The following is a 27,332-nucleotide window of genomic DNA, read 5'->3' on the forward strand; positions in this document are numbered from 1 at the left end:
TGGTTCTTATTACTGAAAATAAATTTGTTCATTTGAGCCCAAAAGAAACTGAAAACCAGATGATTTTCTTTAAATACAGCAAACATGCAAAATCTATGATGGCGAATTAGAAAACAGAAGGAGTAAATTTCCAAAACAAACCTCAGAGATTAATCTCAGAAATGTTCTACAAACAACTTGAAAATGTTCAACTTTTGAAACTCAGGAAATTAAAACGTTTCTGACATACTTTTTTTAGAACATTTCTGAGATTAATCTCAAAATATCAGAATTTGTTTTCTAGTTAATTTTCAACTTTTCAAACACAGAAATTTCTCAGTTTTTTCCAGAACATTTAAAAAAAATTGTACTCATTTTTGTTGTTTTTAATCAACACTGCAAAAACAGAAATTTCTGTCTGGTTTAAGGTACAAATATCTTATGATACTTGAAATACTAATTTACACTAATTTACAGATAACTTATCAGCAAGATAAAGGAGTTTATTTTGAGTCAATAATTTCTTAATATTGGTGAAAATGTACTAGTAATACTATTATTTCGCCTATAACATGGGAAAATGTCTTATAAAAGAATTAACCTGTCAGTGGAAGTAGAACTGGGTTGCTAGGCGACGGGCTTGACTTGGCAGGGATTGCTAGGTAACGGCTCAGTGGAACATTCTACCAACGGAACTATAACTTTTTCATCAATACTAAGAAATTATTTCCTTAAAATAAACTCCTTTATCTCGCTGGAAAGTTACTTATGAGTTAGTTTAGTCTTATTTCAGAAACTGGACAAAAACAGAGGGTGAGACGGGAACATGCAGGATTAATGAGGCGAAAGAAAAGGAGCTGCAGCAGAAAGTGACTCACCTTCATTCACACGAAATCACCACAGGAACGCAGCGTGGGGACATTTCCTCAATTTAAAACGAGAGGAAAAAATTAAAGGTTAGGTTTCTGMTAGATTAAGGCTGAGCTGAGAGGAGAGAAGGTGATATTTAAGGTTAAGATGAGAGTAAGTCCTCAGGAAATGAATGTGAGTCGGCGTAATATCCTGAGCCGTTCTCACAATGAAGACATTTACTGGGAGATTAATACGGCGAATTGGCGTCGTCTAATTTGTTCCTCTGTAATTAATGGAGTGGTTTTAATGACGGTTATAAAACTAAAACAGCGTGTAATTAGAGCCAGGATTACGCTTGTGTTCATTTACAGGATGCAGCAGGTGCAAATAAACTGCCATGATTAATCTGAGCAGGTTTTATTGGTCCTGAGAGGGAAAAGGTGTCAACTGTCAGGATGTTTGCAACATGTAACACATTAAAGCAGAAACACTAGTTATTTAAATTTGTTCTAAAAGCCTAAAACCACAAAGAACATTTCTTATTAGCCCCACAGGTTCCAAAAAGATTGAAAAAAGTCTGGATTATTTTTACTTAAATAGGGAAAATCAACATTTCCAATATTTGTCTATGTTTTATAATTTTTTTTGTTATTTTCTTATTTAAAAAAATATGAACGAGTTACTGGGATCATCACCATTATTACTGTGTATTGAGTAAAAATACTGCATGTTTTGACTCAGCAGTGAACTTTTAAATTTCCCTCATAAATTCCTGTTGAGCTTTTAGATATTTACTCAAATAGAGGCTTCAAAATAACATTTTAAAAACAGATCCAAATAAAAATGTTCAACAATTTTTAGGACATAGGACATACATTTCAAAATATTAAAATTAATTATGCATATTTAATAAATAAATTAGAAAAATGTTATCAACTAAGTAAAACCATATTATTTTCTCATTGTAATACACTRAGCTAATAGATGCTAAACATTTACATCAGATTTCATTCTTATCTTATTAGTTGCTCATAGATCACATTTATATTAAATAGCGCGTTTTAATGTGTTGCTTAGTGCTGCAGATGTCACCAAGTAACAAATCTTACATATCGTTTGTACCATTAGCTGACAGTAGCATGTTTGGTTTATAGTAGAAATGTGTTTTCGCTTGTTATATAACTATATGCTAGCAGGCAATAGAAAACAAGCCTTTTACTTTTAAAATGTTAGTTTTTCCAGTAATTCTATGGTACCTGCTAGTTCAATAAGCTAATGTAAGGATTTGAGGTTTGGTATTCCTGAGTGTGGAATGTAACTCCAAATTATTTTCAGAAAACTTACCTGTTTGCAGAATGTTTTGTATCTAACATATTTGAGAGAAAATACATATTTGGCAGCTGAAATTGTAATGCTAATAGTAACTTTAGCTTCATCAGGTTGGCTAATGATAGCTGATGTTTGGATTATATGCTAATTAAAATGTGTATTAGTGTGTTATGTTAACTCGACAACTTTCATGCATGGATGTTACGGTCACTGACCTCTAGGGGCTCTCTTTTTTTGAGAGAGCTCTGTGTTTTTTGTTTCAGCTCTGCCTGATTGCTGCAGGTGAAGTGTGTTGGGGCTCGTCAGCCGCTATATATAAGCAGCAAGCTGGGGATGCCAGATCTCTATCTCTCTCCTTTTGTTTGACCTGGGCCATGAGCTGTGACTCTGCTTGAGAGCTTTGTGTGTGTGGACCGACTTAAGTTTGCTGTGAGCAACTCTGTAACTTATCCAAGAAGGTGGAAGCTGGTAGGGGTTCTCTGCCATTTTTGTTGTAACCTGTTTTCTCCTGTTTTTGGTTAGTAAGGGAGTTTAGGTTTTTTGTATTTTCTTTTAGTTCTCTTTAGAAAGTGGTTGTTTTATTTTATAGTTGTAAGGGGGTGTTTTGTTTATTATTTTGGCCTTGGAGACCCTGAAGCTTAAAGCTCCCCTGTGTTTTTTTTTTTTCTCTCCTGTACTTGTTTTAGCAGACTTGTATAATAAATTATATTTTTGTTACTCATCAACTGTTCGGATTACTTTTTGTTTTATGTTAAAGCCCAGTGCCACAATTTACTTTAGGAATTCTAGGGTGGGGTTGTAACAATGGAAAACAAGACTTATTTTAAAAAGGGTAAAAGTTTTACTTTTACCGTTTTCTCCAGCTAGTTCAATGGAAACTAGTTTAGCAATAAGCTAACCTATGTATATTCCTACTTTAGTATTCATGGATTTTTCTTTGGGATGTAATTCCAAATTATTTGCAGAAAATTTGCCTCCTTGCTGAATTTTTTCAGCAAACACATTTGGGCAATAAGGCACCTTGGGAAGCTGAAATATTTAGCCGCAATGCTACTGGCGTGTTTAGTAGATGTTAGCTTCTGTGGTAGCACCAAGACAGGCTCCACTGTTCATATTAATGACAGTGATTAAAAATTTAAATAGGAAGTTTTAAGCGTTTTTAGAAATGGTTTCAAATATTCGAGGGTTTTAGCGACTTCAGTTGGTTCTGGTCCACTGGACATTTTATTTAGTCATAGCTTTTTAATATTGGTGGCATAAATTAGTCCATGTTGACTTTATTTATCATAAAATTCAACAAGTAGAGGCAGGAAGCCATGGAGACTCTGTTTTCACAAACTCTTCTATAGATTCCCTAATTATCCAAGCTGAAAAAACCATTAAATTTGTTGGACCCTTTCAAGCCTGCTGATTTGCTAATTGAAAAAGTAAACGTCTTTTGACTCTGCAACATAAATTAAATTGAATCCCTAATCTTTAAAACTCGGCATCAGTTAGCTCCATGTTAATCCATTTCTGCTTTATTTGTAGCTGTTGAGGCGCGTTGTGGTGGTAAAATCCTGCTGCTGTGAACGTCAGGATAGCGGCGTGTAAAGCCACTAATCCTCCTCCGTATGACAGGAAGATTTCCTCCTTATTGTTTCTCTACATGTAAAACCTCTGAGCTAAAGCCGGTTGCTGCTGTTTGGGGTTGTCCTCAGTTTGACCCCAGACCCCGAGGCTGGTAACCCGTCTCCATCAGCTCGCCTGTTAAAAGCCTTTCCCCCGCGGCCAGAGGTGCTGCTCGTAACGTTAACAAGGACTGTGTTCCCGCTAAGCCTCCTGGAAGCAGGAACCATATCTGGATGAGCCGGCGGGCTGCAGAGAGGGAAGTGGATTAATAATTGAATTATTTACACCTGTTCTTTCTGCTCGCTGTGGCATGTCGGCGTGTCCTGCTGCGGTTTATCAGGACGGTCGCTGAAATCTGTCGCAGCATCACAAGCTGAGTGTTTTTACTCACTTCATTCAGGTTTCTGGCCAGGCAGTCGCTGGCTTTCCATTAGAAATGTGGGCAAATCTTTGTATTCTGCTAATATCAGAAAGAAAAAGTATTTCTCAATAGTGGTGTTTGGAAATAAAATTAAAATCGCATGTAAATAAGTTTATACATACAATAAGTTGGTAAAAATCATGGCAGTGATTCAGGCGTTAAGCGACAAGCTCCGCCTACTTTGGAGCCGCTACGTTTGCGACGTTTTGGGGAAACTGGTTTTATAGAAGCGCTACAGATTTAACATGTTTGAATTATGCACAAATTGTTATGATCTGTCTGATGCTGAGAGCTGCAGATTGTCCAAAACCCCCAAAACAAACCATCATCCTCCTGCTACTTCCTGTCGTCTTTGTCATTTCCGGCAGTAGTAACTTCCTGTTGTTGATCACATGGTGCAAAAAGTGTTTCCACTGCAGTTTTATGAAACAAATCTGTCTCTGAAAAACTTCCTCACCTGGCAGAAAAACCTTTTATCGGTCAATGGAGATTTTTTTACAGCAGGATGTTGAGCATTTATTGTACCGTTTATCATTTATCATAAAAAATTTTGTACACCAGGAATTTCTATTTGTCATCATAAATTTTAGTTAATATAAAAAAATTTGACTGAAATATTATTTTAAATATTTTCTGCACTGTTTTCTTTAGGAATGCGCCGATCAAATACGAATATTTTTATTGGTTTTGATTGAAAATAATTATTTTTAGATCTTGGAGTTGAGCAGAAATTGTGACATCAGTAAAAATTAGATGTGTAAATATAAATAATGTGGGACACATTTACCCCATTTTAACGTTTTTGTTTCCATCTTTTATTATTATCAAGATATATGTATTTTTGTTTTACTTCTTAATTGTTCTGGTATTTTACTTGTTTGAGATAAAGGTTTAATTTTATCCGTTAATGTGAAAATCTGTTCTATTACGTACAAAATAATAATAAAGATTAAACTTTGCTCCAATATGGAAAAACTTAAAAAGCTGTCAGGCTTATGAATAATTTTAGATTTCATTTTAGTTTCTCTTCATTTTTAGTTTATCATACATGTGACAAACTGGGAGCCGATTCGTTCTGCAGCTTTGATATCAGAATAAATTGTGTAGTATTTTTTTAAAAGGCTGAAACTTTATTTGCGTATCCACTGCTTTTAAATGAAAACTTTAAATTCAAGCTTGACTTTGCAGTAAATTCATCAAATTAAAAACAACCATAACTGGTTTGATTTAGTTAAATGAAAGCAGCTGGACTAAAGCATCACTTTGTGTTTTAGTAAATATTAATAAGAACCAATGCTATTAAGGAAATATTAATCATTTTGGTTCTTGGTATGTTGCATTTATTCAGCCTGGCTGTGAGTTAAAGAGTATTTACAACCATTTCAGCTCTTTTCCCTCCTTCAGCTTCTCTTCTCCCAAGATGTGAATTTGTATCATGAGCTCGTTCCACCGCTGAATATTTTAGTGACAAAAGTAATTACCTTCTTCCTCCACCCATGCATGGCGGCGTGCTGAGATCAGGCAGAGCAGCAGCAGAGAAACGCTTCAGTTTGCAGGTTTTTATTTTCTGGGAACCAAACGAGGTGAAATAAAGGAAATGTTTCTGGTTTCCCTGCAGACGAAACGCACAATGAAGCTGGGATGAGGAGGAACGTCTGTGTTTAGTTTCTGGTGCAAATATCTTGGTTGGAGTCAATAATTCATCAACTCTGATGGAAACGTTTTGGCTCCACTTGCAGATTTCCTAACTTATAGTGGGGAAAACGTCTCATTATAAATTAAATAATCAGCACTTTTACATCAATGTTAAAACTTTATTTACTGAAAATGAGCTCATGTTGTGAGTTACTTTTATCTTATTTCAAGTTTACTAACATATTAGCAGTGAAAATACTGCAGTGTGTTTCTACTTTAATACATATTAAGAAATTATTGACTTAAACCATCAAGTTAATTTCTTATTTCAAGTTTACTTTGAAATAAGATATTTGCAGTAGAAGCTTCACAAAAATATTTGGTAAGATTTTGTGTTTTGTAATAAAGTCCCCAAAAACACACAAGTTGCACTGTAAAAACACAAAATCTTATGTATTTTTAGTCTAACTCCTAATGCAGGTATTTTAGTTCCCTTGAAATAAAACGAAACTAACTTAAAAGTAACGTTTCAGAAAGAAATATTAGCTTTTTCCAGGAAATAATTCAATATTAAATAAAAAGGACCAGTTCTGTGGCAACTCATTTCACTTTTAAGACATTTTTACAAGAAGTGAAAACATCTACCAATGAATTACCAATGATTTTTATCAATACTCAATAATCATTTACTAAAATCAAATTCCTATGTTTTGCTGAAACTAAGTTAGTTTTCTGAGATATTTGCACTAGAAACACAAAAATACTTGGTAAGATTTAGAGTTTTTGCAGTGTTAATAATCAATAATCTACTACTTCAGGTTTTGTGATTTTTGTTATTGATTTATTTTATTGTTTCTGAAATGTTTGGAAGGGAAGGGCTTCACGTTTTTCCACAACTGTGAAAGTTTAAATTTTTAACCACGGCAGGCAGGTTTGGATAAAATCTACCAGTAAAAGGTCAAAAAGGTCAAATGTTTGACGTTTCCTGTCTACTTTAAAATTCCTGTTGCCGTTTTCTGGGTTTTTTTCAGTTAGACTTGATCTGAAAAGCTTAAATATTATCAGCTGTTTGCGTGTTAAACACATTTACGTCGCATCAGATCTGCTTGGTGAATTTGTGACTGAAACTCAGGTCAGTTTTTACCGTCAGCAGAAACAGACCAGAGTCTCGTTGGCTGTTTCTACAGAAAAGGCTCATTACTGGCAGCTGAAGGTTCAGTTCAAGGTGGTTTTGCTGTGAACGTTGTTACTCTGCAGCCTGAGCTCTTTGATCCGACGCTAAATTACTTTTAAAGCTGCCCACGAACCAGCAGAGAACATTTTAATCCTAATTATTGCCGCCCGCTGACCAAAGGAGCCGAGCTGCAGCTGCGACAACGACCTCGCTCTGATTCATTAAACCTTTCACACACCTCCACCTCTCTCTGACCTCTCACCTCTGACCCCATGCATGTGACAGTGTCTGCCCGCTCCGCCTTGCTCAGCCCCTCCCACCACGCCTCTCTTCTCCGCTCCGCCCCCGCAGGTCGGCGACCAGATCCTGGAGGTCAACGGTCACAACTTCCTGAGCATCCCGCACGACGAGGCCGTCCGCGTGCTGAAGTCGTCGCGCCACCTCATGATGACGGTGAAGGACGTGGGACGGCTGCCGCACGCCCGGACGGTGGTGGGGGAGACCAAGTGGATCGCCAGCTCGCAGATCGCAGAGAGCTCCGCCAACAGCAGCGTGGCCAGGTCAGCTTCCGCCCGCCGGAATACGGGATGTGATCCGGTTTCATGACGCCTCCAAACTCTCCTCACATGGGCCTAAACTCTGAGGTCAAAATGACTCCCTGGTCAAAAACGTAGTAGAGAAGAAACTAACAAAAAAGATGAAAAACGTATCAAAATACTGACTGTTTAGGCCTGGTGTCTCCAAACTCTGGAGGTCAAATTGAGGTCAAATTGACTCCCTGGTCAACCAAGTAACAGAGAAGAAAGGAGCCAAAATACAGATTTTTTTAATACAGTATTAGAAATACATTAAAAATGCTAAATAATTCAGTGGTTAATAGGAGATTTTTACATGCAGATTTTGAACCATGTGAAGCCAAAAAGAGGAGTTTCGGGTAGAACATATTTACAGACAATTTTCTTTATCTTAAATGCAAAATGTATATTTCTTGTAGGGGTGTAGTGATACAAGAATTTTACAATACGATACAATATTCTGGTCACAATACAATATGTATCCCGATATTTGTTGAGCGATACAATTAGATACGATTCAGTGCATTTTTACGATTTTCTGAAAGATTTTAGAAAATAGGGTTGATTTTAGTGACATTTTGTGTTCCATAGACTTGAATTTAGTTAACTGAAAACTGATTAAAAGCACCAACTACACAATACCTGACTCTGATTGGACAGTYTAACAGTCTGCAGCTGGACAAACTGAATCAAAGATGCAGTGAGRGAATTAGTTTCTGTCATTTAATTCATGTGGATTTGACATAAAACTCAAAAATTTAAACAGTAATCCAGGAGCAGAGTGGGGAGATTATCAGCCTCTGTAGACTCTCGATATGCAAATGATTGCTCTTATGTTTTTTCTTTTGGACACTGTGGCTGCATTTTGGAGTAAAAATGCAGCCACAAATGCAGTCTTTTGGACTATGGGGAAAAAGGTTTTTCTACCTTGGCTCCCGGAGTTAGCCGTGGCTGTAAGCTGTTTACTACTAGCTGCTAAAGTCGTGGCTCCGCCTCACCCCGTAGTGATCGACTCCCTGCAGCTACGCAGCGCCGCTATTCCCCTGCTTGCATCTCTGAGTAGCTGCCTCTCAGACTGCCAGGATCTCATCGTTCTCTCAGTCTCTGATACTCTTTGTCTGTTGCTAATAAAAATGATCGATCAGCCATTGTTACCATGGAAATCCTCACTGCGCCGCGGATTCCGGCTGCGGGTTTTCCTGCTCAAAGCACAGCGCCGCTGCGGCCCGCTGCGGATGTTATCAACCCATGTTCATTCTTCAGGTAATCCTTTATATACAGAACAGAAACCGCTAAGCTAAAAACTAATTACGAAGTGAATGCTACCAGTCGAAATTTGCATTAATTTCGCAATTTCACTGCTTTTTCAGCTGCTCCGTTTGAGCCGCTTCTCCGTTCCGCTTCTCTTTCACGGTTACTTGCGCAACTTTACTTCGTTTCTCAGCAACAAAATACAGCCCATCGTTATTTATTGAAGATTTTACATGTCCAAAAACACAGGAATCTAATGTTAAGTTTCGTACATTTGGAAGCTCATTCCCTCTCACATAATCTGAAAWGCCGGGGAATGGCGGCGCTTTTGACATTTCTCTGACATTCGGAAAAATATGGTTTACTAATTTTAGCATAACTCCGGTTATACTTGGCCTATTAACACAATTTAAAAACTGGTGTGTAGTTTATAATGTGCACTTTAAGCTCAAGTTGAAAGTGAGACTGAGGGAGGCGGAGTCTTGCTGCTACGCCGTAACAAACAGAGCTTTAAGGCTATGGACCCCTATGGTTTAACGGATCGATACTCGCGGATGAAAAATCGATACTTTCCTAGGGCGGAAAATATCGATATATATCGCCGAATCGATTTATTTATACAGCCCTAATTTCTTGTACATTTTTGACCTAATTACTGCTCTGAATATGTTATTTTTTCTGAATATTCAAGTTAAAGATTAATCGATTACTACAGATTATCTGACAATTATTTCAGTAATCGATTAATCGCAAATAATCCGATTAATCGTTTCAGCCTTACTGTAAAAGATTAAAAATGTGGATCAATTTCTTTGTTTTACACTTTTAAAGTGATAGTGATTTAGTTTAGAGTATAAAACTGATTTATGTTGAATTTTTGTCAAAAATAATACATGCATAGGAAAGAAGATGTTATATAATGACCATTTTTTTAGTATTTTGTAATTTATTCTCACATTCTGCAAGGATATTCAGGAAAATTAGAAAATGTAAATCTTTAAACCAAGTGTTTTAATACATCACCAGGGGGAGTAAGGTGAGTTTTGGCTTATGATGCTTCCTCGTAGCATTTATTTTACTTTAGACATCTGTGTATTTTACTCCAACCAGACGTCTGAAAACTGTTTCTCTTTTCTTACGTTTCCCCTTTAACCGTTTCAGAGAGAGGGAGAGAAAAGGAGAACGTAATGGAGCTTTGTGGTTTACTTTTGCGTGTCTTCGCTCCGAATGTATTGAGAAAAAGGCCTTGGAGACATTTTTAGGTTTCCTGTTGCTGTGGCTCTCTGAACAACAGTTTCTGCCACATTTCAGAGACAGAAGCTGAGATGAGGACTCAGGATGAGAGGCTGTGCATTCATGAGGCTGTGATGGATGAGAAACGTGCTACAAAAGATGAAAAGCTGCCAGTCAAGACGTTTCAAATGTTCTTTTCATCTGTAAAATATGTGCATAGAAAGCTGAGCTCAGCTTGTTTTCATTTTTTATCAAAGTGAATGTTGTTTTTTTTACATTTGTAAAGAATGTGTTAAGTTTTAGTAAGTTTGATCTACATAAGGTCCTTATTAATACATTTTTGTAAACATGGATGAATTTAAATGAAATGACAGCACAAAAAATAAAAATGAAACTGGTTTTAAATATGACACCTGCAAAAAAGAATCTGAATACATTTCCAAAATAAGATTTCACACATTTTTATTTTGCTAATATTACTGAAGAATATTTTTGTGTGCATTTATTTTTTGTTTAATTAGTGGAAAAAGAAAGATTAGTTATATTTTGATGATCTCAGTATAATCTTTTTTAAAAGATAAAAGTGATCTTTTGAAAATATGTAAACTCTGTCATGTTTTCTCCTGTAATCATCAGTTTCTGCTGTTTGTTTGTTTCTCTTTAGCTTCTCTGTGGACCAAGGAGCCTCTGCAGCAGGAAAGGTGAGATTTTGATCTGCCTGTGATCTGAACAAACATTTTAAACGATGTTTAGGACCAGCGATGCTGTTTGCTGGTGATTTTATCTTAAACCACACAGTTTCTCCTCTGCTACTGCAATGTTTGCATAAAGTTACACAAATAAGCAGCAGAAAAACAAACATATTTGATCCATATTTTTACAATTGATTTGTTATTTTCCATGTTTTGAAATCAGAGTTCGTCAGTTGGGTATTTTTCCTTTTTGGTGGTAATTTTCTGCTGTAGCTGCACAAAGTGGTTTTTACCAYAAAATGGGTGCCATTATTTCCTTAAACTAAACTTTGTTTGCTCTTAGCAGTGATGCTAATACTGTTCAGAAGCTAATGCTTCTTTTCTAGTTAGCTGTAGCTTAAGCTAAATTATTTCCCTCTGTTTACAAAGTAAACCAATTAGAATTTAAATGCTGCTTTGGTGCTGGGAACCAAAACATTCTCCTGATCCACATAGCTAACATGCTATTGTTGCTATTGCTAGCTGCTGTTGCTAACATCGGCTAACCAAGGTAATGAGCCATTAGCATTTTAGCTGTTGGTTACATAAGCAACTATTAGCATAGTAGAAAGGCTTAATTTGTGTAAGCTAACATGCTATTGTTAGCAAGGAAGCTAAGGCTATCATATAAGCAAACTTTACTATAAAATCAGCTCTTAGTAAAACACTGTTACTGTTAACTAGCATGCTAACTTTACCATGTTTGCATCAACCAAAAGAACTTTTGTTTTTTCAGTCACTAAAGTAATTAAAATCTTTCCTCACAGGATGAATCTGGTTCTGTTTGACTCCAACTAAACCACTAAACAACTAACTGGTTATTTTCAGAACCAGTAATTATTTGTTTACATTTACGGTTGGTATTTTTTTCAAACAATAAGAAAGGAATTGATAATAAATAAAATGCATAGAATATATGTAACTAATCACAAGTTAATGTTGGGGCTATTCTTGATTAAAACTCAATTAATTAAGAAATTGTTTGAAACTAAAATATTCTGTAGTTTCTGCCACTGTTGATATATTATTGATTTTATATAATTTATATGTATGACTTTCATCATGGCCTGCCGTCAATATTTACTTTAGCACATTTTACTTTAGACACCTTACTTTGTTAATTGTTAGCTGAGAATGCTAAAAATAGGTCAAACTAAAATTAAAGCCAAATAATTGGCATCAAGCCAATTCATGTCAGTTTTTTCCCAAACAACTACAGTAGTTTAAATGCCTTATATAACAAAATTACTGCGAATTGTTGCAATTTAAAAGCAAAACATGTAAGAAATGACAAGAATCCCAGTGATGAACCTTGTGGAACCCCACAATACATTTATTATAGATTTGTGACTCAAATAAAAGTAAAACTGCAACAACTGCAAAACATTTAACCAACAAATCGACATCATTTATTTTAACATATTGAAATTTAACTCAAATTAACTTTGTAACTATATGATTTCAGTTTCTTTTGATGTTTAAGGTGAAAAACTTTTTAAAGATGTAGAAATTCACCTATCTTTCTGAATGTAGTTATTTTTGTAACATTCACTCAGACGCTCCTAATGTACATTTAAATGTTGCTAATTCATCCAAACACAAGCCTTTTATCGAGTTCATTCTTCTGACTTTAGATATGTGAACAAAAACTAAACCCTGGAATAATTTCGCATTAATGTAGAGACATTAAATGATCGCATGGATGAGCAGCAGCTCAAGGTCAGAGTGGAGCTAATGGGGCCGTTGGGGATTTAACATCAAAAACCGCAGTAATTTAATCCACATTTCACCTTTTGCTCTAAATGTAATGTTTCAGGGATCACTGTTGCGTGGCAAACTTTTAAAAATCTAAGCAAATGTTCCCCGAAGCCGTCGCTGATTATCTCAGCAGAGCCGCCGCTTCCCCTCCGCTTTGACTTTGGCTGCGACTTTGGGGGGAAAATGTCGAAATGGCAGGAAAGTTGGAAGCGACAGCAGCTGACGGCAGCGAAGAGGGAGGAGAGAGGAGGGCTCACGTTTTATTACGGAGACAGTTTGGGTCCAACAGAACCGGGACGCCGCAGTATAAAGGAGGTCAAAGCTTCAAATTTAAATTAACTTATTGGATTTGTTTAGATTTGCTGGCAGAAGTGGTGGCCAAACTTTATGTTAAACGCATTTGGAGAAACAAAAAAGACATTTTAAACAAACTTTTTGTGCTTTTTTAAAATTTAATCTGCTCAAAAATAAACTAATTATTAAAATAAACAAAATAGTTGATTTTAAATAATTGTAGATACAGAACATAAGATTTGCTTTTGGGAAAAAGTAGCCTGGTGATTCTAGTTACTCCAAAATAAATGAGATGAAAGCAAAAACTTCATATTTTCTTTAGATTATTTTAAAAATGCTACATTTTTTGTGGCCCCACATATTTCCATATATATACTTTATTTTTTTATTCAGCTTCTATTTAAATTACTTTTAATTTAAAAGAATGTCTTCTTTCTTATAAAATMATTTTTTTAAAATTAAGTTGGCCTTAAATGCGTAAATCACAGGACTATTTAATCTCATTGTTTATATCCATTTTATTTTCTTGAGGAACTTTTGAGGCTACCGCTAACTCGCTGCTAGCATACCATTGCTAACTAGCTAACTTTGCTGTGTCTCTATTGGATAAATGCTAATTTATTGCCAGTTTGATGGATAAAGTTCATATATTTTTGTGGAGATTTAAGTCCTGAATTTCTTTCTTAATGGTCTTAAAAAGTCTTAAATGTAAGAAGCTGAAACCTGCAGAAACCCGGTCATTAAAAAGTTTATGCTTACTTTGCATTTGAAATCGCCGATTAGCATCCTTCTGGTTCCTAGACCAATCAAAACCCTCCAAAGAAGAACGCATCACGGCTGCCAACCAATCAGTGACAAAATGCAGATTGTCAACAAACCCACAAAAATGTAAATATTTGTAGGATTAAAGGAGAAGCATGTTGATCAAAATGTCTGATTTGCTGGTTAATATTAAAATACGGCGGTAATTTCTGATTTTAAAGTGTTTTTCACAAACTGCTCTGGTTATTGTGTTTTTTTTTTATCCACTTTGGATCTGGCTGTGACTTCCTGTTTCACCTGGCTCCATTTTTAGTTTGAAATTCTTGGCAGCATCTCAGTACGTGGGAATAGTTAACACTGCAACAAGTTTGTGTTATAAAATGTTAATGGTTTGGCAAAGAGAAGACAAATTCTATGAATTTTTTATATTTGAGTGAGTAGAAAGCCTGCTTTTAAACTTTGTGGGCATGTTTCGGGAAGAGCTATTCATCTTCTCGGATGACAAGTCCCTCCTACACAAACCCAGATCCATAAACGCTTTTCCTTGATTGGTGTGGGAAAACGAAACTGGATCGCCACCAAGCCCTGAAAGACGGAGCAGAACACCAACGCTGACTGCAGCTATTCACCGCTTCCAGCTCTGTTTCTGTCATGATCCGTGTTTCTATGTGTTTATTTTCTAGTTTCTGTGTGATCCTGTTCCCTGTTAGTCCTGTCTCTGCGTCTTTCCCCGTTGATTGTCTCCCAGGTGTGTCTCGTTCCCGTGATTACCCCGTGTGTATTTAGTCTCCCCTGTTGTCTGTGTTCTTCGTCGGGTCCTTGTCAATTGATGTCACCTGTCTCCGTGCTGCCAGTTTTCCTCGTGCTGTTTCCCCGCTGTTCCTTGTTGTAGTTCATTGTCATTAAATTCATCGTTTTTCATCATAACCTGGGTCTCAGCGTCATCTCCTCACCGCAACCTACCACCCCTCCTGACAGTTTCCATGCTGGGAAAAGTTTCTGCTTCTTTTTAATAAAATATTCAGTTAATCTGAACTATGTTGATGCATCTTCCACTACATTATATCTTAAAATATATGACAGACTATTTCTTAAACCCAAATATTGGGAGCATTTTAAAAATGTGTAATTACATTCGTGATTAATCAATTATTTAAATAGTGTCAACTAATTCAGTTATTACTTGTTAGCTGTAGAATACAGACTTTTAAAAGAGGGAATTTGCTCAAAGATCAACACAGTCAGAGCTGAAATTCAGCCGGAACTGAATACGAATATCAACATTTTGCCTTTAAGATTAAAAAAGTCTACACTAAACTAATGCTGTTTTCAATTTTAGGTCATAAAATTTATATTTTCTTATTTTAAAAATGGATTGATTAATTAGTTTATTTGAATTTCTAATACTGCATGATATTTATTTATTGGTGAAATAAAAATCAGTAGAATGGGCCAATTTTCTCATCTGATTAATCGATTAATCAAATACTAAAATAATTGTTAGCTGCAGCACTAAAATATGACATCATATCACATAAATATATATACTATAATACATTATATAATATATTGCTATGTACATTTTACAGTATATGAATACACATGAAATATATTGTCACATTTTGTTCCTTTAGCGTTTTGTTGCTAACTTAGTTAGCTTAAATGGGCTGGAAGAAGATTGTGACAACATGAAGTAATCTTGTTATGTTGTTAAAATAAATCTTTTATATAATATTATAAGTTATTTATAACTTATAAATAACTTAAGTTATTTATAATATTATATAAAATAATTGATTTAATTGGTAAAATGAAAAATCTGCAGAATGTCCCAATTTTCTCATCCGATTAATCATTAGTACAATCGATTAATCGATTACTAAAATAGTCATTAGTTCCAGCCCCAAAATATATTATATATTACTTAAATGTATAGTATTTTATAATGTATACATGTAATATTCTGTACATATTGTAATAAATGAGCACACATACGTTTTGTTGCTAAGGGTTTCTTTAACGCTCTGTTGCTAAACTAGCTAGCTTAAGAAGTTTGTGTCAACATGAAGTAATCTTGGTATGAAATGCAGCAAGAGGAAAAATGAAATGCTGCAGTTTTCATGAAGAAGCTCAGAATGAGCCACTGAAGAGGCTGCTTTGTGCTAGCATGATGGAGCGAGTCTGGGGGCATTAAGAGGGGAAGACGTATAGCGCCAGGGCTTTGGGGCTTAGCAGGAGGGAGCAATGCGATAACTCAAGGCGCTGCCGCTCCTCCGTGTGTGTCAGGCAGCCCGTGTTGGAGTCGACCCCCACAGCTAACCTCCCACCACCGCAGCATCAATATTTATCTGCAGGGGGGTACACCGCTTAAACAAGCCACGAGGTTTCCGTCTCTGTCAGGTCTGAACTGCTTTTAGCCGTCCTCCACCTCCCTGCCAACTGGAATAGCAGCCTAAAGGCCAGAGCAGACAGATAAGCTAATTAATTAAGTGTAGGTCACACAGCAATTTTCAATCATTAGTTTCCCCCTGAACCCATTTGGGAGCTGATCTGCAGCAAATGAATGTGGTTTGAGAGACACCAGAAAGCTGCAGAGCAAAGGATGAGCACAGAGCTGGTCAGGGTTTGTTGACGGACACCTTGTTTCAGAGTCGCATCCAGATTATATCTGAACGTGGTTGTAGCATGAACGGTATGGCTTGGAACCAGTGGTGGGCTAAAATTAGCTTAGCGCTTGTGCTAACCTTGAAAACATGTAGCGCACTCAGTTTCCCCAAAACTATTATTTTTGAATAAGTGCAGATTTAATTGGCTGCTTTGTAAACTTTCTATTAAATAAAGTTTGAACTCTGTGTTGGAAGTTTTGGTTATGGACTGTTAAGAATACATTAAGTAGTTAGACGTTTATATTCATTCTCTTATTTTGAAGTGTGTGAAAAGTATTTACACAGCAGTTTCCTCTCTTACCATGTTCTTTCTTTTCCTAACTTACTCTGTTGCACACAAGAAACATTCAGGAACAAAATAAGACACAGACAGTAGAGAGCATGTTATAAACATGAATGCAACATCTGAGGCCTTTAGAGAACATTATTAGAAAACATTAAAAATCTAATGTAAAAATAGAGAGTTGTAACCTTTCAAGGTAAGATGAAACCCTCCACTTACAGCATTCTCACTGCATTTTCAGAGGAAATGTAAATATTTCTAGTTTGAATTCAAGTTAGCATTAGCTCCTGTAGCACTTTAGCATTAGCTTAGCCAATGTCACTGTTTGCTAAAGACCAGATTTTGCACTGAATGCAGCACAGAGGTTCAACAGAGATGTTTTAGTCTTGATAATAATTATCTCACAAGGCTTTCATATTATCGCACACAACCTTCATTCCAACCCTAATTCCCTTAAATTGAAGTTAGCGCTTTAGCATTAGCTTCCATAGCACTTTAGCGATAGCTAAGCGTTCATGTTGTTACATCTGACCCTCCTTCCAGCACTAATTGCAACTGTAAATCAATCCTAATCCCAATTTTATTTTATTTTTTTATTTTTCCTTTATTTAACCAGGTAAACCCCATTGAGATCCAGACATCATTTTCAAGAGGGACCTGGGCAGAAATCTGCAGTGCACAGCAACCTGGTTACAAAACAAAATTGATTAATACATATACTCAAGTATAAAACAGTATAAAACAAATTTAAAAACAGTGATACTGTTTAAAAGAATCTCGTTGCCTGTTTTTAAGAATCGCTCGAAATGAGTCCAGTGAAACCAGTTCTGACATCTTGAGTTCAGACTGGAGCCGATTCCAGGCTGAAGTAGCCATGACACTGAAAGCTTGCTTTCCTTTTTCAGTTTGGCAACGTGGAACATGCAAAAGAAAAATGTTTTTGGAGCGAAAAGAATGGGAATTAACAGATCTATGTAAAAGAGAGTTTAAGTATGCTGGAGCCAAACCGAGTAGAGATTTATAAATCAGGATCATCAGGTGATCGTTTCTCTTAAAGGAGGCCATTCAGCTTTTGCATACAACTCACAATGATGTGAGAGAATCTGCTACCGGTTACAAACCTTAAAGCACAATGATACACAGTATCTAGCGATTGAAGGCATTTGGTCGAAGCATTCATATATAACACATCTCCATAATCCAGGAGTGGCAGGAATGTTGCAGCTACCAGTTTACTTCTAGCTTTAAGAGAGAAACAAGACCCATTTCTGTAATAAAACCCAATCTTCATTTTCAGTGTTCGTAGCAAATTTGCTGTGATTTTTAAAAGAAAGCTCTTTATCTAAAATAAAGCCAAGATATTTATAATTACTGACAAACTCAATTTGTGTCCCTACAGCAATGGAGGTGTTGTGGATAGGTGTAGCACGGGATCACGTGGTGTTATTAGTGATTGTAGATCACCTGTTGCTCAGCTGGTGACTTTAGTGAGTGGGTGATAGGGGAGGTCTACTTTTTTGCTGACCGCTATGTTTTGTTTTTGATCACTGTTTAATTCTACGGATCCGTTTTTATGCTGCCTTTGAACACTGTTTGCTTTTTGGATATTGACAATAAAATCATTGCAACTGCAGCTTGGATTTACGTTTTGATCAGCTCGCGCGTCAACAACCACTTCCCTAATCAGCCGCTCAGCGACATTGTTTGGCTGTCGCTACAGGAGGGATCTCTGATAGTTTCCTAAAGTGTGAAAAAACCATCGCCTTTGTCTTATCCACATTCAAAACCAACTTCAGAGTTTGTAAACGAGCTTCAACTATAGTAAAAGCAGACTGCAAGTACTGAATCGCCTGTACAAGTGATGAAGAATAGCAGTAAATCACTAAATCATCTGCATCAATTGATAGCATTGTCACTGCATTGTTGCAGGAAAGGTAAATGTTTCTAGTTTGAATTGAAGTTAGCGCTTTAGCATTAGCTTGTATAGCAGTAGTTTTGTCAATGCCACCGTTTCCTAAAGGCCAGATTTTGCATTGAACACAGCACTGAGGTTCAATAGAGAGGTTTTAATCTTTCCTACAGTCTTTTTAATCATCTCTCAAAGCTTTCATATTGCTACATCCCTTCCTTGTATGCTCGGAGGCCTTATTTGCTTGGCATGCTGATGAATTGTTTGGCATTGAGCAGCCTGGACTGTAAATGAGTGCAGCGATGGAGCTGATCCAGCTTCAGACCGTTTTCATTCACTGGAAAACCGCATCSTCACGGTTAAAGTGCCCCACGTCTTATTAGCAGGTAACTCCAGCTGTTCCACTCCAGCTGACTGACAACGACATATATATATATATTTTTTAAAGCTCCCTGAAGTGTCGGTCCGCGCTGTAATCTGACAGCTATAGGCCGCTCACATTCCCGGTGTGGTCCTGTCGCTGCGCCCTTGAGTTAAGTAACCGGAGCGCGGATGCTTTAAAGGAATCCTCCCGGTGAGCTCTCCGGTTATTAGGATTCAGGCAGCGCGACGGCTCAATTCACCTTGGCCATGTCAAATTTTTTGGCTGCGCTCAAACGGGGGGACCTGCGACAAGCACAGCTGATAATGACAGCGAGAGCTGAAGATGAGGTGGGGAGGAGAAGGAGAGAGGAGGAAGGGTGCATCGGCTCCGTTTCCTCCTTTTGTTTTCATCTCTGCAAACAGAGTCAGGCACACAGACCCCGAAGCGCCGACTTTGAAGTGGTGTCTTTGATTAAGGAGTTAATTAAAGAATAGCTGCTTGTAGGCAAGAAGATAACGGAGAGAGGGGAGAAAACATGCAGGGAAAGGAGGAGATATGGAGCCGTGAAGTGATATTGACAGCTCAGAAGTTTCTGGATGACAGAGACGCCATCTGGCGCAGCGCTGACAGCTGTAACAAGGAGGGGAAAAAATCCCGCTGCCCACATGTGTGAACATCACAGCTTGTGTTCAGCTGCAAGCTGCGGAGAGCGCAGCCAGGATAATGATAATGAATGAGGGAAAACAGGAAGTCGGAGGGTAATTTATACTGAAAATACAGTTCCAGTGTAAGCTGGTGAAGTTTATTTTTTCAGTTTATTTCCTCTTGTTTTATTCTTATCCTCTTTGCCCTCCTTATTCATCTATGACTGTCGACGGTGGTGGTTAAACTTCCGCTGGTGCGCTAACAGCGGAGCTAACTTTGCTATTGCTTAGCGCTCTTAGCTTCTCCTAAATTAAATTGTAACATGTATCATTGACACATTGTGGGTGTCAACATGGCGAATTTAACCCTTTAGCATTAGCTTTCACTACATATTATGTTGGTAAAGCACTTTAGCATTAGCAGGACTAATATTTATCACTTCTGCTTTGCGGTTAGCATAACTACGTTTTTAATTAGCATTTCAGCAGTGGCACACCTATGTTAATCTACATGGGCCGTAATACCAGAGCTAAGTTTTTGCTCAACAGTTTAGCGTTTTTGCTAACTTTTTAAAAATGTTTGCTGTGCTTATCCTGAATTTTGCCAGATAAATTCTAAAGTGATATGTTTTCTTGGCTGTATTTTTTCAGTTGAATAAAGTTCAATGTCAGTGTTGAAGTTTTAGTTATTGACTGTTAGCTATTTAAATATTTAGTTGTTTATATTCTTGCTCTTATTTTGAAGCATATGAAGACTATTTATGCAGTAGTTTTGCTTTCTTTCCTCCCGTTATTCATCGGTGCAGCATTTTAAAATCTACTACATTATGACCAAAGCCGTACTACGATCAAAAAGGCAAAATTAGCAACAGAATTAGCAAAACTCAGCACCTGTTAATCTGAAACTGAGTGAAAAGTTTGTTCTAAAAATCTCTTCTTGAATAGCAAACCATGCAGGTTGGTGTGTAATAACAGCTTTGACCCTGTTGAGGGCGATATACTACGTTTTAACACATATTGTGTCGTTATCAACATGGTTGAGTTTAGTGCTTTAGCATTAGCTTCTGCTAAATTCCACATTGGTATAGCGCTTAGCAGACCTAATGATTGATTATTGCTTTAAAGTTTGGGCCACTAGCGTTTTAGTGAGCGGAGTCAAACACCGATTCTTGACTTGTTTCATGTTTGTGTTGCGTCAAAATTCACCTTGTTTGCAGATGACATCATGTTATATTTATCAGGAAATAACTATAAAGGGACATGAAGTTCTCAAGAAAGAGCTGGAAATAAATACATTTAGACCTGATTACATCAAAATAGAATATTTAGGAAAAGCAAACAAAGTTCAGTCCTGAATGGTGTCAGAAGAAAACATGAAACCAGGTATCAGAGATTATGCTGGAAGCTTCAGACAAACAGGTAAAATAACCTAAACTAATGCATTTTATGTTTATATCATTTTTTAAAAATTATTTAACAGACAATTTTATTGGTTAATTTTCAGTGAATTTTTATTTATTTGTTAGTATTTCAGTGATCATTGTGGGTTTTTCCACCATTAAGAGAAGGATTCAAAAGTTTTGTCTCTTTATTTGATGTTTTTTTTTTTGTTTTTGTGTGTGTTTTTTTTACCTGCAGTCATGAGGAAGAGATAACTGAGAAATATTTGTTGCTTTATTGATACTAGTTGGTCAATTATTCATGCTAGGAGCAATAAAAACAAATCAAATCCAGAAAAGTCTGACCATAAAAGCTTTGTGTTTCATCTTTTCTTCCACTGACTGCAGCCCGGGTTCTATAAGGGCGTTGCCGGCTCTCAGGTGACCCTGTCCAGCCTGGTCAACCAATCCCGCGCCATGCTGGAGGAGCAGGCACGCCACCTGCTGACCGAAGCCGAGCGTCAGACCATGAGCTACTACGTGGAGGAATACAGGGACGGACACATCGGCATCGAGCCGCTGGTCATGGCGCTGTTCGAGCTGCTCAACACGCACGCCAAGGTGACGGTCGATTTCTGATGTCTCAGCTGAAGCTTCCTGAGCTGCTGAGGTTTAAAACCGTGGCTTTTTTCTTCATGCATCTGCTTCTCTGTGTTTGCTCAGTTTTCCCTCCTGTCGGAGGTGAGAGGGCTGGTCACGCCGCAGGACCTGGAGCGCTTCGACGGGCTGGTGCTGCGGCGAGAGATCCAGGCCCTGAAGGCGCGGCAGGGGACGGCGGGCGCCGCCAGCGCTCAGCCGGACTGCCTGTCCATGGTGTCGTTTCCAGACACGCTGACGTCGTCATCAGCCAGCTTCCTGACCAGCACGACGCTCAGCTCTGCGCGGGTAGGCCAGCTTTACCAAGCTGTATAAGGGGAGCCGTTGTGATAAATTCACATTTCGTCTGGATTTGTACTTTTATTTGGGTCTCGAATGCTTCCAAAATCAACACAAGGACTTTAATAAACTAGGCAACCAAAGTTTTGGGGGAACTTGAAACTGCCTCCTGCCCAGCAGGTTGTTGCCAGGCAACCAAAGAGTGAGTGAGTCAGTTGATTCCAGCAAGCTAGGTTAGCTAGCAGCTAGGTTAGCTAGCAGCTAGGTTAGCTAGCTGATGCATTTCCTCTGCCTACATCTCCCAGAATGCTTTGCAGGGAATATTCTACGTATTGAATACTAAATATTCTATCAGATGTATTATCTATTGATATTGATCATGTGCCCATTATGATATATATTATTGATTTATTGTCCAGCTCTAGAAGCTTGAAGGCGTATTTTCAAAAACATTTGTTGTAGTTTGACCTGAAATAAAACCCAGAAACACAATAATGATGTGATTACACTGCAGACACTCAGTCACGTCGTATTTTATCCGACTTATACGTCATTGATGCGTCATAATTCTGCGCCAGAAGAAACCAGACATGATAAATCTGGACGTAAACATTGGCTGAAACAGCTTCAGCAGTCAATGCTCCACAAAACGTTGTTTCCATTGGTTTTGCTATCTTATGATTTTGCGTCTTGGTCTCATTTCATCACTGATTCTCGRTGAAATTTCTGTTCAGCCTGTTTTTATTTCCCTGTCATCTCCAGTTTGCCTCAGATTGTCATTACTTCCAGTATTTGTGGAGAATATCTGTTTGGTAAAGACGCTGTGCTGATGCTCAGCTCGTCTGTGACACGTTTCATTTTCCACCTGCTGAAACCAGAGTAGTCCCAGCTGATGTTTTATGGGTTTTCATTCCCCCCAGTTTGTTGCTTTTAACCCGACCCGTCTCCCCTTCTGTAGGAGAGGCTGCTGTGGCTGATAGACATGATGGAGGTAGGATCTGCTGCTGAACATGATGAATGGCTTCCATCGCCAATGCAGAACAAACACCAGAACCACGCAATTTAACGTCCCTGAGGCGAATCGGAAACACCGACACACTGATTCCATCTCACTTTGTGCCTTTGCTGTGACTTTGTTTGCTGTGTTTTTATTCGTTTTGGCTTTTTGTTTGCTCTCATTGCTTACAAGATCAGAATGTAAAGTAAATTATAGGTTATGAATAGAAAAAGAGTCTGATGTACGATGTAAGGTCAGCATGCAGAGCCACTTTTCCAGCCTTTTCTAGGGTTATTATTCTATAATGTTGTATTAGGGTCAGAAAAAAATTATAATTACAGAAATAGTCATATTTCAATAATAAAGTTGTATCACAGTTAGTGGAACTATGAGAAGAAATTATAATAAGATAATAGAAGGAAATCGACAACAGAAAGTTATATTATGAGAATAATAAATAGTCATAATACTCTTAGAATAAAGTCTTGGTGTTATGAAAATAAAGTGGCATGACGGTAAGTCGAATTATGAGAAAAAGTCCTAATAATACGAGAAAAAAGAAGTAACGATAAAGTAAATTCGTACGACAGAAAGTAGTAATGACAAGAAAACAAGTTGTACAGAAAGAATAAAGTTGTAATAATACAAGAAAAAAGTAGTAATAATATGACAAAATAGTAATTTTACAAGTCATTAAGTTATATTACCAGAATAAAGTCATAATAACATCTGAAAAAGTCCTGACAAAAAGTTATCATATTCTTAGAATAAAGTCGTAATATTAACATAAAATAAATCTGTATGACGGCAAGTCAAAATATGAGAAGAAAGTCTAAATAATAGAATAAAGTCGTATCAAAGTGAGTTTAAATAATAAGAGAATAAAGTGATAATAGAATGAAGTTATACGACAAAGTCATTTTTGTATAAAGTTGTAATAATACGAGAAAAAAGTAGTAATGATACAAGAATAAAGTCATAATATGTGACAGAAGTCATGACAAAATGTCAGTATTCTTAAAATAAAGTCTAAAGAAGTATGAAAGAAAAGCAGTAGCTCTGATCATTTATTCATATGACGGTATAAAGTCAATAACAGAATAATTTCTTACTAAATTAAAATAAAGTGTTAATATCCTGAGAATAAAGTCTGGGTTCATATCAGAACATCGTCCGTCTGAATCAGTTCTGGGTTTTTAGGAGAAATAATTTGTTTCTTTTCGTTCCATTTCTTCAGGCTTTCATTAATCATTTTCCGTCTCTGCCAAATCCAGCCGGGCGCTTTATTACCAAAAAACAAAATATGACAGCAGCAGTCATTACCTGAGGTCCATTCCATCGCTGCGTTGGCGCCACCAACCAAATGATCCTAATGCATCTCACATGCAGCCGGTGCAGAAAAAACACGTTTCCTTTTTCTGAGTCGTTCCAACAGGCTCCAAAAAATCCACATTTCTGCTCTGATCCTCATTTTATTCACAGATTATAAACATTGGACCAACTGCAAAGCTTGAGCTTAAAGGTTACTGGTGTGTTTTTCTGACAGAGTTGACATAAAGCCAATGGATCACCCTCACAGAGCGGTTAATCATTTATACCTCTCAGTCTTCACACCCTTTAAATAGGTCAGTTCGATAATAATTCACCTGCTGCCTCACGTCTGAGGAATCCAAAATTATGGGATGCCTCACAGGAAAAAGCATCATTCAGAGCAGAATCTGGATATTTTCAAGACTTGGGTAACTTCCTAGGACTCTCAGAAGATTTTATTCAAATGAATGACGGCGGCTCGTCTCCTAACGCCGATTTTTACAGCATTTATGTTTCATCACAGGCAGCAGCAGAAGATCCTGGCTGTCGATAACAATAAACCCAAAACAAGACAATAAAATACGTAGAGGAGAAAATAAATACATAAGTTGACTCTGTCCTTTAATGGCCAACACAGTAGTTTGTCAGTGGACAAGCTTTTGGAGAGTCATGTACATATTATTATTATTATTATTATTATTATTATTATTAATATTATTATTATTATTATTATTATTGTCAGCTACGTTTTTGCATTTAAATATTTCCCTGAAGTTTTGCAGCTCTGGACACAGAGCTACATTTGGGTTTCTGCTGCTTCTAAAAAAAACACCACCACTCAAGCCACCCATTTTTGTTATCAGTTTATGTTTTTTAGTGTCTGGAAAACGAGCCGTTTCAAAAACCTTGTAATTGTTGAGTCACATTCAACGGTTACCTAGCAACCCAAACATCGAGGATGTTTGCTCAGGTGGTTTTACTGCTGTATGTAAGTGTAAATGTTTTGTTGTTGCCTTATCATCCAGAAGCCACTTGCTGCATTTCTATTGGTTGTGCAGAAGGCTGCACTTCTGCTTTTCAAAGATGTATGGCTGTATTGGCAGACTAAAATCTCACTATCTAGAAATACATTATTAAAAACATCCAAGGTTGAGCTTGACAAGGCGAGGCTTTTGTCACTTTGTTTGCTAGCACTCGCTCTGGTTAGCTTCTGTTCTCTCCTTGCTATCAGAGTGAGACTAGAGTCTTAAACCCAAAGTTTAAGTCTTAAATCTTCCCACTATAAGTCCATTATCATTTATTTTGCTTTGTTTTTGCCACCTAAATGCTACTCAAATCTAAATCTAAAAAATGTGTCAGTATCTCTGCTTTCTGCCTCTGGACTTGGCTAACAAGGTCTCAGTGATTTGATCAAACTTTTTGTTTAAGGTACAAGCAGAGAAGATGTCTTAAGCAGGAAGGTTACAGATGGACATTAAAGGACAATAAAATTCAGCTTTTGCACATTTTTGTATTTCCATTTGAGTCTCTGCTGCCTCCAAAACCAGTTCAAGTTAAAAAAAAAAAGCACCTAACTGTTTTTGAGTGTCTGGAAAACAAGCCGTTTCAAAAGGCTCATCATTGTCGAGTCACATTCAACGGGTGCCTAGCAACCCTGGCAAAGTCCAACGTGTTACCTAGCAACCCAAGCTGAGTTCCAGGACATTACAAGCATCCAGAAACCTCTTGTTGCATTCCTGTTGATTGTGCAGGAGGCTCCACTTCTGCTTTTCTAAGTTGTACGGTTGTATAAGCAGGTTAAAATCTCACTATCTAAGAATGTTTTTGTGCAAAACCTGACATGAACATGATTTGTTTTGCCCACAGATGTATCCTAACCTGTTTGAGGAGACATAATGGGTCACATTATCATTATCACATTATCAAATCCCCATTTTAATAATCAATCATGGATCATTTATCAGCTTACTGAGCTGTTTTCAGAGGCGTTCACAAGCATCTAAACATCCACGGTCACAATCAGTTCACTTTTTTGGGGTTTAGTTGAGTAATTATTCAGTTTTTTTACATGTTCTGACACAGATGAAGAAAAATATTAATGTACCAAATGAATTTTAGATTTAGCGATTTAAATTCATAACCTGCAGTAATGTTGTGTTTCAGGCAGCCTAGACRGGAGAATGCTAATTTCACTCCTTAGAGACTTGACTCGGAAGATAATTGTGAACATTTCTGCAATATTGTTGTTCCACAATTAAATCTTACTTTTTAAAATAAGAGTAGAAACCTGCCTTTTGTTGTTTTTAGAGAATCCTCTGAATGTTCAGATGAAAGTGTTTGATTTGGGGGTTTATTCTGCGCAGCAACAGTTTAGCTGGTTTTTGAACAGCAGCTCTCTGTTTGCTAATGTTCTCATGCATGTTTTGTATTTATTCTGGCTCCTATTTGTTGGAAAGTTTTCACATACGAGCCCAGACAGGAAGTAGTAAATGCATGAATATTTGGTTGGGTGACTGCAGAGATAAGCCGTCGACTGTCTTCGGGTTTATCAGCCGAGCAGCCGGTCTGATTYAGGCGGGTTCAGCCCGTCCGCCTCTGAGGAGCCGCGTTAGCATGCTGGCTAATCTGGAGGCTGTTTATGCCGCTTCTGTTTGTGCCGTTTTGGACCCGTGGGTGATTGGTGCCGCTGCTGCATGAGGCAGATTAGAGAGCTGGGTGGGTCTGCGTTCCTGAGCCCCTCACAAAGGCAGGTATCTACATAATCAGGTGCATAGCAGTGGATGTTTGTATCGCTGTCACTGTGGGGACATTTTGTTTTTTATGTTTTTATCCCAAAGCCCAGAACGCAACAACGACTATTTGGTTTGGTTTGAATGAAACATCTGCAATACTTTTGGAAGTGATTAAGAAAGGGCTGGACAATAAATCAATAACGCATATTGCGACAGACATGTGATCAATATCAATAAATATTATGTCTGATAACCGCAGTTTTAGGCGGAGGAAAGGCCTTAACCGATTAACCGAACCAAAGACTGACTCGCTCAGTCTTTGGTTGCCTAGCAACGGCCTGCTGGGGTTTCAAATTCCGCCAAACTGGTTGCCTAGCAACGAACTGCTGAGTAACTGACAGAGATCAAGTTTCCTTACTGCTCCACATAGCTGCTTAAAAATAAACRACGACGTGAACAGAAAACTGGATAAAAGATGAAATGTCATTTTAGATATTTAAAAGAAA

General features: G+C 37.4%; 1 protein-coding gene across 4 annotated transcripts in view; it reads left to right on the forward strand.

Annotated features, from left to right (window-relative positions):
* whrna (whirlin a) overlaps positions 1 to 27,332 on the forward strand; it is a 135,612-nt gene that overhangs the window by 94,530 nt on the left and 13,750 nt on the right. For 2 of the 4 annotated variants that reach the window (XM_008424630.1, XM_008424634.1), the window contains exons 4-8: positions 7,287 to 7,561; positions 10,725 to 10,761; positions 21,259 to 21,471; positions 21,574 to 21,795; positions 22,745 to 22,777. In XM_008424630.1, the coding sequence (XP_008422852.1) occupies positions 7,287 to 7,561; positions 10,725 to 10,761; positions 21,259 to 21,471; positions 21,574 to 21,795; positions 22,745 to 22,777 (780 nt within the window). The remainder of the gene's footprint in view (positions 1 to 7,286; positions 7,562 to 10,724; positions 10,762 to 21,258; positions 21,472 to 21,573; positions 21,796 to 22,744; positions 22,778 to 27,332) is intronic. The other 2 variants (XM_008424633.1, XM_008424631.1) reach the window with 2 other exon arrangements.

The sequence above is a fragment of the Poecilia reticulata genome, linkage group LG12 (genome assembly GCF_000633615.1).
Source record: "Poecilia reticulata strain Guanapo linkage group LG12, Guppy_female_1.0+MT, whole genome shotgun sequence".
NCBI classification, from domain to species: Eukaryota; Metazoa; Chordata; class Actinopteri; order Cyprinodontiformes; family Poeciliidae; genus Poecilia; species Poecilia reticulata.